We start from the raw sequence: 21863 nt of genomic DNA on the forward strand, positions 1-21863 counted from the left end.
TTTACAATAGGTTTAAAAAAAAAAGGTCAAAAAATTAAAAAAATTACCTTCATAGATTTTAATTCGCATTTCCTAAGTGGTTTAAGATCTTTCTGTATTTAAAATTTTATTTATTTGACAGACAGAGATCACAAGTAGGCAGAGAGGCAGGCAGAGTGAGAGAGAGAGGAAGAAAGCAGTGTCCCTGCTGAGCGGAGAGCCCGATGCAGGGCTCAATCCCAGGATCCTGGGATCATGACCTGAACCGAAAGCAGAGGCTTTAACCCACTGAGCCACCCAGGTGCCCCAAGATCTTTCTGTATATAATAACTATTTATTTTCTTTTCTTTCCCAGTACTCACATCCTTCATGCACTTTTTCAGTCTTTCTCTACTAGTTTCAGATATTAGCCTTTTTAACTGTGGCCAAGTTGTAATTCTGCACACTGCCGCCTGCCATGTCATTTCCCTCAACTTAAGAGCTATTTTGTTAGCCTCAATTTTTTTGTCAAATGTATCGTTTCTCCCGTAGTTTGGAGTCAGATTTTCTCTACTCCCAATTACTCTTTTAAGTCTCTTAAACAGTTTCTAGTACTTAGGGTCTCATTTTCTTTCCAATTTAAATTTTTCTAGTGGAAGGTATGAAACTTTTCCCATTTGACTACCCATCATCCCAACACTCCTTTAGGAATAACCCTTTTCTTCCCTCACCAATCTGAAATGTTTATCCATTATTAATTTCCAAATGTACAGTGATATTTACCTAGTTACTCTGATCTTTTCTCTTACACCAGAACTTCTCTACACTTTCATTTCTAGAAATTGTTATTGCTATTGTAAACAGAGCCTTTGGTCTTTCCACAGCTGTTTGAAGTCACTTGGGCTGAATGTGCATGTTTCACAATCCCCTTGAAGCTTCAGTTATGTATAATGCTATTTGTAAATAGGAAAACAAAAGGTAAACGTGCCCAAGGAGGTTCATTACAGTACTGAAACAGATGTTTGGTGTGTCTTTACAATAGAACAGTAATACACAGCAGCTAAAATGAACTACCACTTGCTCAATGGTGTAAATCACAATTTAAGAACCAAGTTACAGAAGTATATGTACGTGATACTTTGTGTTTCATGAACACTAAACACGTTACCTTAGTCCCTTAACGAAGGACTGAGTTAATACCTAATGTCATCAAGGCTCAGATGCTGGATTTGCAGCAAGAGTAAAAGCATGGATAAAACATCCACGAACTTCAGAGAAACAGTTACTTCTGCAAAGTGGGAAAGGGGAGTTAAATGGCAAAGTGCATAAAGATGTTTCATACTGGTATAATATATTTAAAGGAAAAAGAAAACCACTTGAAGGAAATATGGCAAAAGTGAAAAAAAGTGTTAAATCTGAATCGGTCCATGGCTGTTCATTACCTAAATCGGATGTTCTGTGAATGTCTTAAGTATTTCTCAACACAGGGGCTTACAGAGAAACATCTTCCACATCATCTTCTAGAATTTTATGATTTTTATTTCAAAACAATCACTTTAGGTCTGGCAAAAAGGTAATTTCACTCATTTTGACAAGTTCCTAAAACATTATTTTTTCTGTTGCATATCCTAGAGTAAGTATAAATTACCCACTTGTCTGCTCTCTACCACTAGAATGTAGGCTGTGGCTGCAGGCGTTCTTCCATTACCTTCAGTTGGATATCCAAGGCATTAAAATGAACAAATACTCAATAAACGGAAAAATAAACTGTTTATTTCCTTAGTCTGGAAGCTTGTGTGCAATAGTGGAACCTGAATGCTATGCAAAATGCAGTAAAAGGACCAGGTTTTGTCTAAATAGGTTTTATTTTAGACAGAGTTAATATGAATACAGGAAAATTCTGGTCAAACACAACCATACAATTCCTTTTCTACTTCGTACATAGTGGGGTTGGCAACGAAGTCACATACTGCTCAGTATGGAAGACAGTTTCCCTCTCCGATTAGGATTTCTTCTTTCAATTCAGAATTTTCATTTCCAGTTTTTGGGAATCTTTGGTTCAGCTCAAATATAATTCCTGATTTCAACCGCATAGCTTATATTATTAATTTAGAGATAAATTACTATAAAGAGGTGCCAATATTCACTGGTGACTGGCCAAACTATAAAAACCAAGACAGCAGAACTGCTATTGCATTAAGAAAGAAGTACTGTAAAATACTCTTTCCTGAACAGTAAATGGATAACCTTGAAGTTGTAATCAGTTATCTTTCACTCCTAATGTATCCTAATTGTACAGAAAGTCATGGTATTAGCCCCCCAAAAAGGATTTCATGTTGTAATAAACAGACAAAAGACAATCCAAGTACAATTTTTTAATAAAGATAATTACAAAAGATGGAAAAAATCAGCTCAGAAAGGCCAATTACTTCTTTAATAGATCAGTTTTTGACATAATAACACATCAATTTTAAATACTATCACGTAAAGCATGGTGGAGAAAAGAAATTTTGCTTCATAATTAGAAAACTCACAATAAAACTTGCCAAGAAAAACAAAAACAAAAACAAAAAAGCCATTTTGAAAATAAATACAGTCCATGCCAAAGTAGTATAAAATGAAGCCAGAAGTCTTCCAAAAGAAAAAATTTTTCTTCCCAATATTTTCTCTTTTATGGTATCTGAAATTGGTGAGACACTCAAATTCAAGGGTTGCTGAGCTGTTCTGATTTGGCTCTGTTAAAAGAGGCAACATAGAACATTAGGGTTCTATAGGGTCATGCCCAGAAACACATGATAATGCCTTGTTTTTGGGGTACTGACTCCCTTAATCTTTCCAGTGATTGTTAGAATCTATTCCAAGTTATCCTATAGAGGCTGGCACAAAATTATACATGGTCAAGTATTTACATGCTTTATGATTATAAAAACCTCAATTATGATTTTGCTAAACATAATTGCATTATGAATTGTGTTATGCTAGCCCCATGTTTAAATTTATCTACCTCACAACACTAAAAAATTTCATATATGGAAATTAAAAGAACCATGAAAAGATCACATGAAGTTACTAGCAAAAGGTCTCAAATACATTACATACAAGAGTACAAACTAATTTATGTTGAGTTTATACAGTATTATTATAGTCTTTATCATTTTTTAAGGCAAGCTACATAAGTAACAGATGAACAAATAAACTGGATGGTTAAGATGGCATAGATTACCTTATCCACAAATATGGACGAAAATTTAGAGTGCCTCATACAACTTACTGATGCTCTCAAGCAAGTTCAGTCCAGCACTTCCCAAAATACACACCCAAAGTAAATACATTTATTATTTTTATAGTATATAAAAATCACTAGATAAGGAATATAATTTACCCTTTGGTATCTGTTTTTTCACCACTATTGTCCTTAGATTTATCTTCTTCCTTAACATCTAAAAACAAAAATTGGGAAGAGTTTAAAGCCTATTTTAAAATACAAAATATATACATCTAAAAATATACTTTCCTTACAATATAAAAAACTGTCATATACAAACAGTATTCATGAATTCAGTAACTACAGAAGCTTTGCTAGGTTCAAGGGTCAATGTAATAACCCAGGTCCTGCCCTTTTGAAGTTCTGTTTCACTCAGACTGCAGTATTACAGCTGGGCTTGTGCTGTGGAGAAGTTCAGCCTACAGACATAGGCTCAGCACTGAGGGAGGCTGGGAAAGGCTATTACAGAGAGAGACATCTGAGAGGTGTCCTAAAAATGAATAGCTTTGGGGTGGGAAAAGGGATTAAGCATCCTGAACAGAAGGAAAACTTAAAAGGACTTTGAGGCAAGAAAGAATTTTTTAAAAAGATTTTATTTATTTATTCATGAGAGAGAGAGAAAGACAGAGGGAGGGAGGCATTTGGAGATCCTGGAATCATGACCTAAGCCAAAGGCAGACGCTCAACAGAGACTGAACCACCCAGATGCCCCAAGACAGAATAAACAGATTAGGAGGAAGAACTGAAGGACCACTGGGAACAACGTACTGTGAGAAGACAGGAGAAGTAGGTAAGATAAGCTCAGAGGCACAGTAGAGGCTAAATCCTACTGCTTCAACCATTCACTTTTAACCCTCACTGTATGTCCTGAAACTTTACAATTCTAATAAAAATCAATAAAATAGTAATATTAACACTACAAACTCAAGACTACTAAAACAAATTAGCCCAAATGTGCTGAATTTCTTCAAAGCAGAATATGAACCAAAGTTCTGAAGCAATGACCTGACAATAAAGATACCTGATTATAAAACATTATTATTAAGCATGCTACACAGACATTTCAGGGGACTGCTCTGACAATACAAACATGTGTGACAATAAGGATACTATGACTTTTTTTGGACTACTGCCTTAACTTGGGATATGTAAACTTAGTAATTCAAAGTACCAAAATGGAACTGAGAAGTGGAGGAAGAAAAAAGAAATAGCCCCAACTTTAGGTTTTGATTTACAGATTTTAAAAGTTTTCTGTAGTAATATTTCTTTATATGCTAAGACAATGCAATTTAAAACAAATGGAAGACCTTATAAGAAGCGCCCAACCATAAAGCAAATTTTTAAAAATTGTCATTATCAGCAGTAAAAGTTTTGAGGAATCAAACACTAAGAGATTAATCCACTACAAGGTCATTAAGCCAAATCAAAAGATACTCTCATTTTTGGCTAGAAGCACAATGAAGAAGCACCCTAGTGAAGGTGCTTTCCCATTTGAGGGGAAAAAAGCACAAAAAAGCTAAAGATTTTTAAAATGAGAAGAAACTTCAAAAGTGACAATAGTATGTATTGATGGTGAAAGAATGAAAAATACTAGAAAAACAATACAGCTAAAGCTAAGCCCTCCTTACCTCAAACGTAAGTGGAATTTCTGGATGTCAGTCGGTACCTAAGAGCAGACTGGAGCCATCATTGTGATACATTCAAAGTTAGAGTTTTAAAAGTTAGAGAATGGTAGGTAGCCTACAGAGGAGTGAATCACGAGTAAAAGAATCGAACTGCAAGTGTCAGATGTGCTGGGGAATCTAACCTCTCTAGTTAAAAAAAAAAAAAAAAAAGGAAAAAAAAAAAAGAAAGAACATGACAGCCAGCTTACTCATGTAACTTCAGTGTTGACAGATATAAGGAAAAGGATGCTGGCCAAGTATGTCTATCAGTTTTCCAAATGCAATAGGGTCAAAATTAACAGTCAACTAAAACTCAAGTTCATCACCATTACTTGTATACAGGTATCAGGTATCAGGTATCCATTCCGTCAAGGAACGCACCAATGTTGAGAACATATTTAAGTTACTGTGTTCCCTAGCCACGAGCAGCTCAACCTAGCATGGAAGTACATAAAATCCTATTATGAGGCATTATATGTTAAATAAAATGACCAAGGTATGTATAAGTACTCTGGGAACTGAGATAAGAGATAAGAGATTCTGGCAGTAAATTTACTGCCTAAGGCATCATTTCATCAAAAGATAAGCTACCGGCATTTTTAAGTTATGGCATCAAAGTATTCTACCTCCCCCTCCAACCCAGCTTCCACCCTCCTATCTTTCCTCAGAGTTTTTATGTTTTCATCATATTTTCATCAAATTTCTGACAAAGTGTACTCTCTCTCAGCTTTTTCACAATGTTGAAACTGGTCTAAGGATAACTCTTTTTGTGTGTCTTATTCCTATCAAATAAACGTTAGGTGGTTAAAAACAACCTTAGAATCTGAGCTCTGCTCAGGGACGACCAATGCATGGGTCACCACTTTGTCTTTACCCAGTCTGTACCACAGTGTGACGTCTGCTGCTCTACGCCTGTGTCAGCGAGAGGCAGTAAGGTTTCCTATACTGTAAGAGCAAATGTGACTAGTAACATTAACAGAGCAGGTAAGGTAAGCCCCTTTACCACATGGAAAAAAGTCATAATCACCCTTTAATACTTGCACGATTGACTTCAGGATTTCATTAAAAAATTGCAGTGAAGCTCATTTCAAAAACTTACAATTAAAATACTTTTACCGAAAAATAAATCTGACCTGCTTTTTTGTCCTCTGTTTCTTTCTTGTCTTCTTCAATTCTAGCTTTCTTTGCTCCTTTCTTATGATCAGCCACATTTCTACGTCCTCCTTCTCCTTCATCCTCAGAATCTGAGAATTCTTCATCACAAGCTATTCGTTTGTCTGATGCTCTAACTGATTATATAAAAATGTTAATGAAAGTTGACAAGGCAGTCAGTCACAGGTTTTATAATTGTTGTAACACACTCATATACAAATGTGCCAACCAATTTCCACATCTCAAAGTACAGGGTAACAGATGCTTAATAATCCTAAGATTAGAACTAAAATGCATGGTTTGTTCAGTAATGAAAATTTAGATTTGATCTAGGAAGAAGTAATTCAAAGAAACGTGAAAAACACTTGGGGAGCTCACCAAAAAAAATTTGGGGGGAAAAACTATGTTTTACTAATAGGAGGGGGGGATACTATCTTTATCTAAAGAGTGACCATTTATTTCAGAGCTAAAAGGAGATGTAGACAGTAACATTAAAAATATCATTAATACCAAGTATGTTAGAAGGTCTATACCACAACATATACCATATTATGCTACAACTCTAGCAACCAATATTAGTGGAATGAGAGACAAGAGAATCAAACAGAAGGTGCTTAATGTTACTGAACTCATTCTCATTTGGATAAATGGCATAATTTTCCAATTCATTCCCAAATACCAGTGCAGGGTCCAATGTGGGGCTCGATCTCATGACCCTGAAATCATGACCTGAGCCATTATCAAGAGTCAGACGCTTAACCGACTGAGGAACCTAGGTGCTCCTTGATCATATATATAGAGTCACAGGAACTAAAAACACTGACATTCAAATGAGGCTTTAAGATACAAGAGAGGTGCCTGGGAGGCTAGTCGGTTAAGTGTCTGTCTCTGGATCAGGTCATGATCCCAGGGTCCTGGGACTGAACCCCGCATTAGGCTCCCTGCTCTGTGAGGAGCCTGCTCCTCCCTCTCCCTCTGCCTACAGCTCCCCCTGCTTGTGCTCTCTCTCTTAAAAACAAAACAAAACAAAACGAAACAAAACAAAGTCAAATCTATGTAAGATTAAAAATGGGAAAAAAAGGACAACAATAATAGTGTCCTCATGGAACGTGACCCATAGTGAAATTCTTGGACCACCAAAACCTTTAATTTGTAGTGCTATTTTTTAACAAATCAGAAGAATGTAACAGTACACATCAAGGCATTATCTTACTAGAAATTCTCTTGTCTGGGTCTTCTCCATCTTCATCTCCACTGTCTTCATGAACAGCATCTTCTGGAATAGCTTGCATCTGGACGCCAGGTGCATGAGGTAACATGCGTAAATTTTCAAATAAACGCTGTCTAAATTACATATGCGAATTTGTTAGACAAAATTCATTTTTCAAGTTTCTCTTAAATGTAAGAGGAAACATTAAGCAAAAATTTCATCATTTATCTGACTTAACCGTTGAGTTAAAATAATGACATAAAAGCAAGATACTTCACAGACTATCATTAACTCACCTAATACTCAAAATTTTCAACATAGGTACTATTTCATCCCTCATTTCAATGATGAGAAAATGTAAGCCTAAAGGCAAAGTAACCTGCCAAATGTCACAGACCTAGTTGTGTCTCAGAGAGAGGACACAAACTTGGGTCTGTGTACAATAGCCCTGGAAACACTTTGCTCTTGGAGTTAAAGTTTATCAAAATGTTTCGAAAAGGAAAATGTCACTTTCAAGTAAGGCAAGAAAGTATACAATTTACAGTGCCCTTAGAAATTTAAAAATCCATTTTAAAAGAAAATGTAAGTATTTTTGAGCTATGAAGCACATACATTTTCATTATCTCAGAAAAAAATAACCAGTGATCTTAAGGTTTCAAATGCTTTTGAAAAAGACAAAGGAAGTATCTGATATATAAAAATAAAAATAAAAAGTTTATCAAATCAATTCAATGATCTCTTACTTTATCTTTTCCATATATTCTGGAGTGTTCTGGTTTGTCATGTTTGAAGGACTAATATGCAGTTTGAAGTCCGGGCCAAAATACTCAAAGTAATCATTATATGGCAATTCTATAAAAACAATGAAATAAAGCAACATATTAAAAGCTCAATTTCACACAAACCCATGCACAAAATCCAGATTCAAGCTGTGAAACAGTCCCTAAGAAAACTTTTAAGAGTGACCGCTCTCCTCTTACATGGTTTGGAATCGACTCTAATCATTCATCTGTCCATTTATATACACTGACAGTTTCGTACCATACAGACATCACAATATGACTACTTACCGTTGGGAATCTCACAATCGAGGGCAACTGCAGTCTCGTAAGTCCAACACCGAGCAACATTACGAATTGTGTATCCACCTCCCCCAAGCATCAGTAATGGTAAATTAAAAGTTTTCACAACTTCTACACATTTAGCATGACCTGAGACAAAAAAAAAGATTTGGGTAACAACAAATCTAAATATTCTGACAGTTTGACAAGTAAGTTTTAAAAAGATAATGGATGCAAACAACAACTTTTACTCAACCAAAATGACTTTTCTAAGTATTTAAAGAGTATGTAAAAATTTCAAGAAATTTCTAGTCCAAAATTTTTATTTAAATATCTTTCACACAATGATATATAGAACACAGTAAGATATAAGTGGCTATTTTAACAAGTGTCCCTAACAGAAAAGTGAATTATACAACTAAATTAACGTAAGAAATATGAACAGAACACCTATTTTTATTAACATAGGAAGACATTATGTGGTATGAAGAGTCTATGTTGATGTGACATTACATGGGGGAAAAAAGGTTACAATGAAACATGAACAATCATAGGGTGCCTGGGTGGCTGAATTGTTAAGTGTCTGCCTTCAGCTCAGGGTCATGATCCCGGGGTCCTGGGATCGAGCCCCGCATCAGCTCCCTGTTCAGCGGGAAGCCTGGTTCTCCCTCTCCCAGCCAAGTAAATAAATAAAATCTTTAAAGAACCATGAACGGGGTGCCTGGGTGGCTCAGTGGGTTAAACCTCTGCCTTCGGCTTGGGTCATGGTCTCAGGGTCCTGGGATCGAGTCCCACATCATCAGGCTCTCTGCTCAGCGGGGAGCCTGCTTCCCTTCCTCTCTCTCTGTCTGCCTCTCTGCCTGCTTGTGATCTCTCTCTGTCAAATAAATAAATAAGGGGCGCCTGGGTGGCTCAGTGGGTTAAGCCACTGCCTTTGGCTCAGGTCATGATCTCAGAGTCCTGGGATCGAGCCCCGCATCGGGCTCTCTGCTCAGCGGGGAGCATGCTTCCTCCTCTCTCTCTGCCTGCCTCTCTGCCTGCTTGTGATCTCTCTGTCAAATAAATAAAAATAAAATCTTTAAAAATAAATAAATAAATAAATAAAATCTTAAAAAAAAAAAAACCCATGAACAATCTAAATTTTATCACTTTTCCATATAAACATAATGCAGACAAATCATGAAAAGCTATACAACAAAGTTTAACTGTAAGTTATCTTCAGGTAGCAGTACTATGAATAATCTTCTTAACTTATTTAAGATTATAAAATTACTCTCTATTGCTATTAAAAAATACTTCAACAAATATCTATGTGTAGAAATTTAAATGGAAAGTAAACCTAATATAAAAACAAAATATTTTCTTTGGATAAATGTAATTGTTTAATAATTAGTTTTAAGTTAGTCACCAGTATTAATGATGTATCTATCATTCAGGCATACAAACCAATCTTTAAAGAAAAACACCCTTCAATTATAGAAGAAATCCATGCTTACTGAAGAATATTTGGAAAAAATTTAAAAAAGTACAAAGACGAAACTGTTTAAAACTCCATTATCCAAAGATAGTTTTTCAAGTATTTCATGGCAATTCCTTCTTAGTAAGATTTAATGATTTTTTTCATGTAATTGTATATTTGTGAGCATTTCCATTGAGTATTCAACGGTTGCAATATAAAATTCATAACCCAATTTCTATTACTGCTAGTAGAAAAACATGAGCTTCTTATAATAGATTAAAAAAACCACTTTAGTATTTTTATTTTTTTTTAAAGATTTTTTAAAAAATTTATTTATTTGACAGGAAGAGAGACTCAAGCAGGGGGAGCTGGAGAGGGAGAAGCAGGCTTCCTGCCAAGCGGAGAGCCCGATGTAGGGCTCAATCCCAGGGCCCTGGGATCATGACCTGAGCCAAAGGCAGATGCTTAACGAGTGAGCCACCCAGGTACCCCACACTTTAGTATTTTTAAAGACAAAATAAAAAGTTAACTCATAGACTTCTGAGTAAAGACAGCTAGCTGGCTAAACAAAAAGACTGTTCCTTCTCCTTAAAACCTGATAAAAATGACTAATGGTATTTTTTAAGGGATAAAACCAAAACCTATAAAAAATGAAGAATGGCAGAGAACACACAGTAACAACATAAAGTAAAGTAGAAAAGAGATGGACAAGAGGTTAACGGACTTTAAAAGACCTGAGAAATCTAAATTGAAGCTGGCAATGGAGAAAACTTAGAATCAAGTTTAAGAACTGGGATTGAAAATATCCTTAGCGCTTTATATAACTGAAATTCTAACAGCAGAAATGTAGATTACTATAAAAGTAAAATACTACAGTTTACGATTATGAATGTTAAAACTTTTAAGTATGAAAACAAAGCATTTTCAAAGTGCTAGGACATGAAAACGGACTGTTAATACCCCTTTTGTACATTAGGAAGATCATATCCATTTTGAAGCGAACAGATGGTTATCAACACATTAAGTTCAACAATATGAAACTGCTATTTGACCACTATTGACCCACCAAGAAAAGGGGCAATCAAGTTTGTATGGTTCAACCTAATAAAAGTAGAACAGATTGTACCATTAATTCTAAAGCTAACTGGTATAGAAGCAATCATAACATTAAATAAAAGACTTTAATATCTAGATTTAGGTATTTAATTCCATTTAAGCCAAGTCATTTTTAAAAAGTTCTGTTTGAGAATTCTTCACATCTTAAGAGGCAATTCAACGCAAGAACATCCATTTGTCAACTGAAGATTCAGAAGGAAAACTACAAAATCATGTACAATATTCATCATTACTGATCCCCATATAATAAATTTTAAGAACTTATTAAATAAAATTTAGGATTTATTCTTACACCCTAGAAGTTCATTCCATGACGGTGAACTTTCACTTTGGTCTGGACTTAAGTTGCATGTTAATTTCAACAATGGATCAAATTTAAGTTTTGGTGCTATCCTCCTAATCCCCCAAACATCTTTTCTCAGAAAGCTACCTGAGAATGTGCTCTAACAAAATAAGACAAAAATTTAGAGGAAGACAGAGGAAAGAGCCATGGGGGAGGGGAGGCATACAAAAGAGAAACGAAGAGTGCTTTTCCCACCAAGTCTATAGGAGATACTCGTCCAAACAGTAACAGCGCAGAAGGTTTTTCTTTGAAAAGGTAAAAATGATGGAATACTTGATGCAACTGAACATTTGAAGCTATTTGGATACTGGTGATTTAATAATGAGTAAAGAGAAAACTAGAAATGAGGGAAGAAAAATACATGTTTATAAAAAATTTAAAAAAAATTAATAAAAATGAGGCAAGAAAAACAATTTATACAGTAAAAGATCTGATAAGCTGAAAAGTGCTTTAATGTTGACGACGCTGTAAACACTGAATGCCACACCACAATTCTAGTTTAATTACCAGATTTAAGCTATAAAAATGAAGATACCGGAAGGGTGTACTCAAGTGCTGGGGACAAAGTGGTGAACAAGAGCTAAATCCCTCTTCTTCCATGACAGGAACTGAATATACAAAGCGAAAACTGAAAGTAACAAAGTTTGGGACACCTGGCTGGCTCAGTTGAAGGAGCATGCAACTTTTTTTTTTTGAAGATTTTATTTATTTATTTGAGAGAGAACATGAACTGGGGGAGGAGGAGAATCTCAAGCAGACTCCGTGCTGAGTACAGAGCCCAGCGTAGGGCTCTGTCCCAGGACTGAGATCACGACCTGAGCTGAAATCGAGAGTCACACGCTCAACCTCCTGAGCCAGACAGACGCCCTGAGGAACACGCAACTCTTGATCTCGGGGTTTTGAGTTTGAGCCCTATACGTTGGGAGCAGAGATTAAAAATAAAATAAAAACAAAAATAAAACAAAGTTAGTTTGCATGTTATTTGGAGAAAGATAAACACCCAAAGGAGCAACAAAAAACAATGAAAACGGCTGCCTTGGCTGGGACTGCAAGCAGCTTTGTGACACTCTCCCCGTGTGAATTCAACACCAACAACAAAACCCAATGAACTGAAACAGCATTCCAAATGCATATACACACCCGGCAAAAACCAATGAAAAGTACAAAATGTGTGATTCTGTGTTAATATAGTAGAGGCAAAAAATTATAATGATTAACTTTAATGGGAAGTTCTCAGAGAGGAAAAAAAAAAGAAAAAAAAGAAAACCCGTTCCTGGGACTATCACCCACTAAACCACTGACCTTTGACTGTCAGATTGAAGCAACCAAGCCTGTCACCGGAGAGTGAGTCTGCACCACACTGTAGCACCACAGCACTGGGCTGGTACATCTCCATCACCTTTGAGATAATCTATGTACAAGACAACAAATGTTAATACCTGCAAAGTTCTTTCACAAAACTCCATTTTGATTTTGAAAATAAAAATACTTACAGGCTTAAATATCTGCCCATAGGACTCATCATCTATACCGTCTCTCATTGGAAAATTGACAGCATAGTATTTGCCTTTTCCTGCACCAATATCCTAAAATACACAATTAAACAGCTCTTAGAGACTGTTTCATAGTAAAAATGCCTGACATGCTTATTAAGGAATTTTTTACAAGATTAAAAAACTAGGCAACAATATCCAATTCTGAATTCATCTTTTAATTTAAATACAGGAGCAAGTGTAAATTCCATTATTAATGGATTGTTTTATTAAGCTAAACAGAACCAATTCCAATTAATCTGTAATAGCTATTTTGGGGAGAAAGAAATTTAACAATTAAAGGCAATATTACACATTAGACCAAGAAATAAATCATGAACAAAATATGTAAGACGTTATGAGTAAAACTGCAGAAAATAAATACTCTGAGCAAAAGAATCATGCAGGATAATTGTCTCTATAATGCAGAATCCTTCTTGTGGCTCACGCTCTGGTCTAAGTTTATTTATGATGAAAGAAAAGCTCCAACTTCCCTCAAGTTTTGACAACTGCAGACTAAAGCACCAAAACCTGCTCTTTAATTGGGCTTGAAATAAATTTTGTTTCTACTTGTTGAATTAAAACCACTCTAGGCATTAACACTTCTCAAAGCAGCAAAAGAAACTGAGAGCTGGGTTCAGCAAGATATACACTTAAAAAATATATATACACCCACACACTACATATACCATTTGTATTATTTATTATGCATGTGTAGATGGATGTGTGTAAATGTACCTGAGTGCACACACACACAATTCCTAGAAGAAATGGTATAGCACAAAAATTGCGACAAAATAGTTCTTTAACTGCAACACCAAAGAACTGGTGGTAACCGATTCTTAATGTGTTTTAAATTATGTCTCAGTATACACGGAATCTTTAGAACGACTACTGCTTTTATACAAGTCTCCCTTTAACTCTCATATAACAATCTGAGTTTGATTCATTTTAAAAAAGCACAGTTTATCCTTCAATATTAGAGTTTCCATGATCCAACTTCCAATGAAGAAAAAGTGGAATTAATTTATCTCCCCCAACAATTTTTCCTGAAGAAATCTAAATGTTTATATATATCTCAATACAAACCATTCAGATGTGGGTAAACTAAAGCATGGTGAATCCCTAAAATCCTGCTCTAAAAACTAAATGTGGAATATACTTTGACATTAAGATTTCAGAATACGGAAAGCTGATCAGCACCTCTCAACTCCAGCCAAAAGCTGGCCCCTCAGCTGTTGCCCTTGTTGCACCCAGATTTATCCCTTCTAGTTCTTACTCTTAACTGCTACTTTTATCATACCCTTTTTTCCCTTAGACTCTTGCTCTAATAAAGCCAAGCAGTTTTAACAATGACCTAAACTTGAAGTAGCTTTCTTTTCTAATTTCGAATGAACTGGCAGGCAGAAAAGGGAATGTTTAGGGGCGCCTGGGTGGCTCAGTGGGTTAAGCCTCTGCCTTTGGCTCAGGTCGTGATCCCAGGGTCCTGGGATCAAGCCCCGCATCAGGCTCTCTGCTCTGAGGGGAGCCTGCTTCCTCCCCTCTTTCTCTGCCTGCCTCACTGCCTACTTGTGATCTCTGTCAAATAAATAAGTAAAATCTTTAAAAAAAAAAAGGAATGTTTATTAAATTAACATCAAAGATACACAAAAGTTTTAAGAAATTCCAAATATAACTCCATGCATAATGACTGATGTTGATTTCCTTACAAAATTTTGGGGACTCCTTTATAATAACCAAAGGGAAATTATTATGACGACATTTCACACAAGAAGTGTAAAATCTTTAGTGAGTAAAAGAGAAATTCAAAGTCATTCTGAAATCTTTAAAAAACACCTATTCTCCAATACTTTCTAACAACTTCAATTAATCCTAAGAATATTGTCAGAAATGAAAACAGAGGCCACGTTTTACTAATTCTGACATTAATTAGGATTATAGTGAAAAGAGACCTTCTTTAAGCTTAAAACTAGGAAGAGTCTTCGCTGAATTTCCACTGAGTACAATGGCTGTAGACCAAGGAATTCTACCGGTTTAGAGTAGTGGTTCTCAAACGTTAGTGTGCAGAATCAGTTTCAGAGGCCTGACAGGATGTTCCCAGTGAAACTGCTAACTTAAAAGTCATACACTAAGAATCACTGTATGTAAAGTTAAGACCAAGAGGGAAAGGCACTGAAGGAGCTAAGAGGCATGGAACTGAAAATATATATTTGCAATTTTAAAAGCCACATAATTTAAACTCAAATAAACAACTAACCTTCAATCCATTTGTAAGTAAAAAAAGATTTTACCATCACAACTCTTACTGAAAGAGCACCATCTTGTGGTCAAGTAAAAAAACTCACATATAATAAGGCCACTTTTCATTTGGTTGTCATACAGCTCTAACTACATACCACAGATACGAAAAATAACCTTAATAAAATAACTTAGAATACTGAATGCCATGATAAGAGAAATTCCCCATATAATCCAGGCTGAATTTAAAATGACTATTTAAATTTGTGACTAAATTTCAACATGCATGTAGTTTGGTCTAAGAAAAACCAGCAAAGCAAAAAGCTTCAGGAACTCTGGACAATCAAGATTTGACCAGTGGTTTTCACATTCGTAAGATTAAAAAAAGCACTAAATTGAAGAAGATAACAGAAGTATAAAAGCAACAAATGCACTTAATGTAACAGGCAGGCAGGATAAGTTACAGTATTCTTTCTCTCTCCAAATGATATAGACTACAAATTTCAGAAGCCTAAGGAAAAAGAGATGAAAATTAGGCCTATTAAATCAAGACTCATCATAGGAGGGCAAGAACCTAAAAAAAGGGTTATTTTCTTCCCCCAATTTTTACAATCAACAGCAATGCTGGCTACTTTCAAGTAGGTTTTAAAGATGCAAATAAACATCTAGAAAACTTCTTCGTGCTTCAGGGATGTTCAAAAATAATTACTCAACCAAAGAAATTATTTATGGCTGAGCAAGAGAAAGTTCTCTCAGTTCTCACTAAATTTTTGCTTATAGTCAACAAAAGTGAATTCTGGCAAATGTTACATAGTATATAAAATGACTCAATTCTGCATATGAGTTTCAAATGAATGACTGAAGAACAGTATTAGTTTAGATATGATTATTAGCTTCCTCCATTCTCCTAATTTTTTTATCACAATACTTATTCAGACAGAAATTCAGCCTTACCCTTAAGTCTCCTGTTCCGGGAAAGTATTCCCCATATTTATGGAATGATACAGTCATTACACGATCTGTCGTATAAAAAGCTTCTTCAACACCATCACCATGATGGATATCAATATCAATATATAAGACTCTCTGATGATACCTGAAAACAATGCCATCATTTAAGTTTCTAAAAGGTTTTAAAAGATGAAAGAACCATCATGGGTTCAGAAAACCCACTTTTGAGCTCTTGCATTTCAGAACGTTTATCCCCTTTCTTACTTTATTTTCAGCCTAAGAGATCATTCAAATATCTAAAGTTACAAGTTTAGCCCTTAGATCTTTAAGTCCTTCTTTTAGCCCCACTCTAGGTAAGAAAATGTATTTACTCTCCCTGGGAAATCTTCCCAATTCTCCAAGTTTTAAAAACATACTACATGTTTCTATATATTAACAACTAAAGATTATACCGTACTTAGAGGATTATTACTTTAAAACATCTCTCTAGTAAATTTTCAGTGTTATAAAACAATAGTTGGTGATCTATTTTATAGGCCAAATCTGACCAACAAAGTCTTTTTGTAAAGCCTTGAGCTAAGAATAGTTTTTATACTTTTAAACCACTGAAAAGTAAAATTAAAACAAGAATATTTCATATGTGACAAGGGAATGGCAAATTTCAGTGTCCATAAATAAAGTGTTACTGAAACATGGCCATGTTTGTTTGTTTACAAATTATCTATGGCTTCTTTTGTGCTTTCAACTGCAAAGTAGAGTAGTTGGGACAGAAACCACATCTGGTACTCTCCTCACTTCCTAGTGCGGCCTGGAGCACTACAAATTGTGATAAATTATAGCTCAAATGTATTTTAGGAATCATGTATATCACTGCACTGTGACATTTTTTTTTTTTTTTTTTACCAGTACATACCCATGTCAAAACAGAGAAAATGAAATGAACTTTGAATGTCATACTTTCATGGCATGGTGAACTGAGGATTATTTTGTTACTAAATTAAATGGCAGAGCTTTGTGTGTTTATTATATAATGATACCACCACTACGTTACAAGAAAATAATATAATCTGACATTATCAAACTAAGCACTCCTTCGAATATTCTCAACTCACAGGAAAGCACCACTCAGCAAAGTTATGGGGAAAAAAGAAGAATCTCATTATAAAAGTCTTTCTTCTCAAAAATAATAAAAAAAGCTGTTAGTCAACCAAGTGGTTTGTTTATAAGTGGCTTATCAACAGTCAATTAAATTATGACTGTTCATACCAGTTAAAGAAATCTGTCTATACAAATTAAATTAAAACCTGTTTAAGGCTATAAGCATGTAAGCAAAACCACTGCCCAGAGATGAAGACACAAGAACCAAAATCAACAGGGAATTAAAAACCAAGGCAAATAATTTCAAGTGGTTTTCCTTGGCTATGAATGAGTTAAATGAAACATTTTAGTTCTTTATCTGAGGAGTCAATACCAAATTTTAAATGACTGAAAAAGCAGCCTCTATAAACAGTGTGCATGGAATTACTACAGGCAAGAACATTTTGAAACTGAGAAAAAACTTAATTCACTATAATCTGAAGTGGCATCTAAGACATGTTACAAGTGAACATGGTTAAAAAAAAAAAAAAAACAAAGAAAAACAAAAAACCCCCCTGTAAATTTCCAAATTTTTAAGTCCCTCTATGGATCTCTCTCTCAAACTGCAGTCAAGGATAACTTTACCTCTAATTCCTTTAGTTATTTAGAGACAATTATATCCATTAGTAGAGAACAAAGCCTCATTCCATGTGGAAACTAGGCATTTAGCTAGACTCATTCCATGAACAAATCTCCTTTAACACGAGGTTTCAAATTTTTGCCTTCAAAAGTTAAAACTTATAAAATGTTAGAACATAAACTTTCAGGGTCCTGTCATCTTTCATTAGTTGAAACTGTAACTCAAAATCTAAATCTCCGAACTATTTTTGGTCTTTTTTAAAAGGATATTTAATGGGAGTTTTAAACATGTATATGCATTTCTCATTATTAATCCAAGGAATGGGGAAATGTCCTGTATTTCTACAATGGTTTGTAATGAAGAAGGCTCATCTCTGAACTATTTTTAACCTACAATGTTGCCTTGATATTTTTGAGAAGTTACAGATTTCTATGGTTTTAATTAAAACTTTTTCATAAGAAAAATATCAACATAAATTAACTTACTTTAGTAATTCAAGGATGGCAAGTACAATATCATTAACGTAACAGAATCCCGATGCTTCTGACTTCTTAGCATGGTGTAACCCTCCAGCCCAGTTAACGGCCATATCAGTTTGTTGTCGATTTAACTTCACGGCCCCGGCTAAAAGACAAGACAGGGTAGACTCGGAAGTTTAAAGTAAGAAGTTAATACAACTAGACAAAAGCCCTATAGGAAAGAGAATGCCATGTAATTCTCTTTAACTCTTTAAACAAGTAAAAGAGTTTAAAATTACAAAAAGATAAGGCTCATCATCTGGGACACCAACAAGTTTTTACTTAAATGTATTCCTATAGCTGTGTTCTGATTTAAATGAGAGAGTATATACAGAAACTGGTAGCTAGAAGAGATATAGAGGAGAGAAATCTCTACGTGAAAATACAACAGAAACAAGAAACAAAAAGTTCAAGTCATTATGATCATAAAACATGGGGTTTATTTATTTTTAAAGAAAGAAGGTGACTACTTTTATTTATTATTTTTTTAAAAGTGAGCTCTACGCCCAGCGTGAGGCTTGACCTCACAACTCCCAGATCAAGTCACGTTCCCTACCAGCTGAGCCAGTCACATGCCCCAAATGTGGATTTTTAAAGACAACTGTACTACTATAAACATACAGGCTACTTTTTGTTTTCAAAATCCACTACCACCAGAAACCTCTGCTTTAAACAAATAACCCAAAAGTTACATACCAAATTTAAATCAACTTTTAGGACTGAATCAGGACACTTACCAACTGAACCACCAGTTGAGAGCTGACAAAACTCAAAGAGTCCATCAAATACTGGACAATCCTCTCCAACATTAACTGTGAAAGACAGGTTTCAGTTAGAATCCACTCTATGAATTAAAGGTTTCCTTCCAAAAACTACTTCTAACAAACACTTTTTATATTTGATAGAACACACATCATAGAAGAAATCTAAACTTTGATATTTAAAAATAATTTGTCATTTTACCCAAGGTAATTAAAGTGTTATGTATGAAACACCACCACCAAATCTTACCAGGATTATTTGTAAAACATCTTTGCTCTATTACTAAAAAAATTAATAGCCATCAAAATATAAAAGGCATTTGATTTATTTAATTAAAACATACACTTAAATTTTAGGCACTTCTCCTTAAATATACAATAAATTAATCAGGATTCTAAAAAATTTAAGCAAGTTTAATCCCTTTATGGTTTACTTTCTCAAAAATCCCTAAATGCACAGAACATCCATTAACTTTGAAATGTATTTTAACGAGTACTAAAAAAATAAAGCAGCTGATTGCCTACCCAATCTTAAAGGATGATAAGAATTAACTAGGTTCGTAACAGCCAAGACATAGAAGGAAGGGGTATATAAAGCACAATGAAACAACACATACAGATCCATGACACATCACAATGTATTTAGTTCCTTAGTACTGACAGGATCAAAGGGACTTATTATGTACATGACCCATTCTCAGCCTCTTCCCACCCCCAATTATAACCTTTTAAAAAATAAGGGTAATTATTTTACATAGTTTTTTATACTCATAATTTATTAGCACTATATCAATTGCATTTGAATTTCTTACTGCTCAGATATAATCATAATCTTAATATAATTATGTAGTAAATCAATCCTGTTAATTCATTTGCCCAATCTACCCATAACTTTTAATTTAAGCCTGATTCACCATCAAAAAACCAGAGACAAATAATATGTTCTATTTACATTATAGCATTTTACTGAGTAAATGAAATTATCTATAGTAGAAATGCATACGAAGTTCTACAAATGTTAACAATGTCTAGCAACTACACTTTAGTATTATTAAAATTGTTCTTTTTAAAAAAATCATCACTGAAGACTATAGAAGTTTACTCTACAGACCAGAAACACTGATGAGAATGAACTTTAGTATCAAGCTTTCAAAAACTCTGTTCCAAACATTTTAGGATGACACTTTGCATTCCACTTTCAAGCCAACCACTGCTAATAATAAAATACTTTTTATCTATATAAAAGAGAATACTATATAGAAGAAAATCAAAAGCTTCACTCACAAAGGGAAGGAACAGATTATATATTATAATCCACATTAACTAAAGCACACAAATAGAAGATGAGAAATATATACACCAGGCTAAGGCCAATCGAAGTATAATTACTTTTTTTTTTTTTTTTTTAAAAGCAGATGAGTAAGGTCTCCCCACCAATATCCATTATCCCAAAGTTAGAAAGGGACAAAAACAAAGAATAGAGGAACATCCAAATAGCTTTTTGGCAGTTTGGCAGACAAATAGGCTTCAGGTAGATTTTGTTTTTTAAAGATTTTATTTATTTATTTGAGGGAAAGAGAAAATCTCAGGTTGACTCTGTGCTGAGTGCAGAGCCTGATGCAGGGCTCTATCTCAAGACCCTAAGGATCATGACCTGAGGTGAAATCAAGAGTCAGACGCTTAACCAACTGAGCAGCGCAAGCACCCCCCCTTTTTTCCGTTATAAAATAGCTCTGAGGGGCGCACCTAGGTAGCTCAGTTGGTTAAGCGTCTGCCTTCAGCTCAGGTCATGATCTCAGGGTCCTGGGATTGAGCCCTGCATCAAGGCTTCCTGCTCAGCAGGAAATGCCTGCTGTTCCCTTTGCCTGTACTCTCTCTTATCTGTCAAATAAATAAATAAAATCTTTAAAAAACTTTTTTTAAAAGATAAAGTAGCTTTAATATTTTTACACTGACTTTTCAAACCAACAACTAATTTAAAAAAGTATTTTAGATCAGGCAGAATTCCTAGATTTGGATAACTCTAATTATATGCTTCTAAAAATACTCATTTATACTTATAAATACTAATATATACTTTTAACACAGAAACGTACATCTCTGCATCTGCTTACTATACTCAGACATGTTATCTGGTCTTATTGAACGTAGAAATTTGATGTACTCATCACTGTGGTATTTTGTCATTTCTTCAGCAGTGGCTTTATGGGGCCTCTGTGAAGAAAAACATATGTCAGAATTGTGGAACTACAACTGGTTATATCAGAGTTACCAACACAAAGTATACGATTTCCCCTAACAGTCCTCTCAAAAGAACTAGGTCTGCCAGAACAAAATAAATTCCAAAGCTAATCCAAATTTATACATGTGTTTTACAAAACAGTAATCAATTCCAAGCTAATTCCTACTCCTTTAAAAGCATTACACAGGTCTAACTCCAACTATATATTACTTCTACTATTTTAGTAGAAATTGGTCAACACTTACAAAGTTGAATCTGTGTTCAGAAACTACTTTCACTTTTCCCATCATAAACCTGTTCTATATCCAGTGAGAATGAAATTCATTCTCAATTATAAGTCTTTGTCCACAATCACGCTTTCTTTCCTTTGTCTATCCTAATTATTCTTGTTCCCAAGAGCTCAATTTCATTTATGACATACTTCTCCCAGATTTCCAGGAAGATTTATCCAACTCCTCTTCTGTAAATGTTTATATTTGAAAGAAAGTAACTCATGGACACCCAGTACTGCTAACTGCTTCAAGTCTTTTCTCTTGTTGTGTTTAAAAACAAACAAACAAACAAAAAAACAAAACAGGGAAGTTAAGGTCTCCCCACCATATCCATTATCCATCCCAAAGTTAATATATAATTCCATCAGTGAAAAACCATTTAAGACGGTTGTATCCTAAATGTT

At 34.7% G+C, this 21863-nt stretch overlaps 1 protein-coding gene across 1 annotated transcript in view; it reads right to left on the minus strand.

Moving 5' to 3' along the window:
* Nucleotides 1-1804: 1804 nt before the first annotated feature.
* The window catches only part of HDAC2 (histone deacetylase 2), a 30375-nt gene continuing 10316 nt past the window's right edge, over nucleotides 1805-21863 (minus strand). The window contains exons 3-14 of the mRNA XM_047733844.1: nucleotides 21042-21159; nucleotides 18922-18996; nucleotides 18152-18290; nucleotides 15953-16094; nucleotides 12722-12814; nucleotides 12531-12639; nucleotides 8320-8460; nucleotides 7993-8101; nucleotides 7253-7383; nucleotides 6021-6176; nucleotides 3341-3398; nucleotides 1805-2693 (exon numbers count right to left, since the gene is read on the minus strand). Coding sequence (XP_047589800.1) covers nucleotides 2663-2693; nucleotides 3341-3398; nucleotides 6021-6176; nucleotides 7253-7383; nucleotides 7993-8101; nucleotides 8320-8460; nucleotides 12531-12639; nucleotides 12722-12814; nucleotides 15953-16094; nucleotides 18152-18290; nucleotides 18922-18996; nucleotides 21042-21159 — 1302 coding nt within the window. The 3' untranslated portion in view covers nucleotides 1805-2662. The remainder of the gene's footprint in view (nucleotides 2694-3340; nucleotides 3399-6020; nucleotides 6177-7252; nucleotides 7384-7992; nucleotides 8102-8319; nucleotides 8461-12530; nucleotides 12640-12721; nucleotides 12815-15952; nucleotides 16095-18151; nucleotides 18291-18921; nucleotides 18997-21041; nucleotides 21160-21863) is intronic.

This window comes from Lutra lutra, chromosome 6, assembly GCF_902655055.1.
Source record: "Lutra lutra chromosome 6, mLutLut1.2, whole genome shotgun sequence".
Taxonomy (NCBI): domain Eukaryota; kingdom Metazoa; phylum Chordata; class Mammalia; order Carnivora; family Mustelidae; genus Lutra; species Lutra lutra.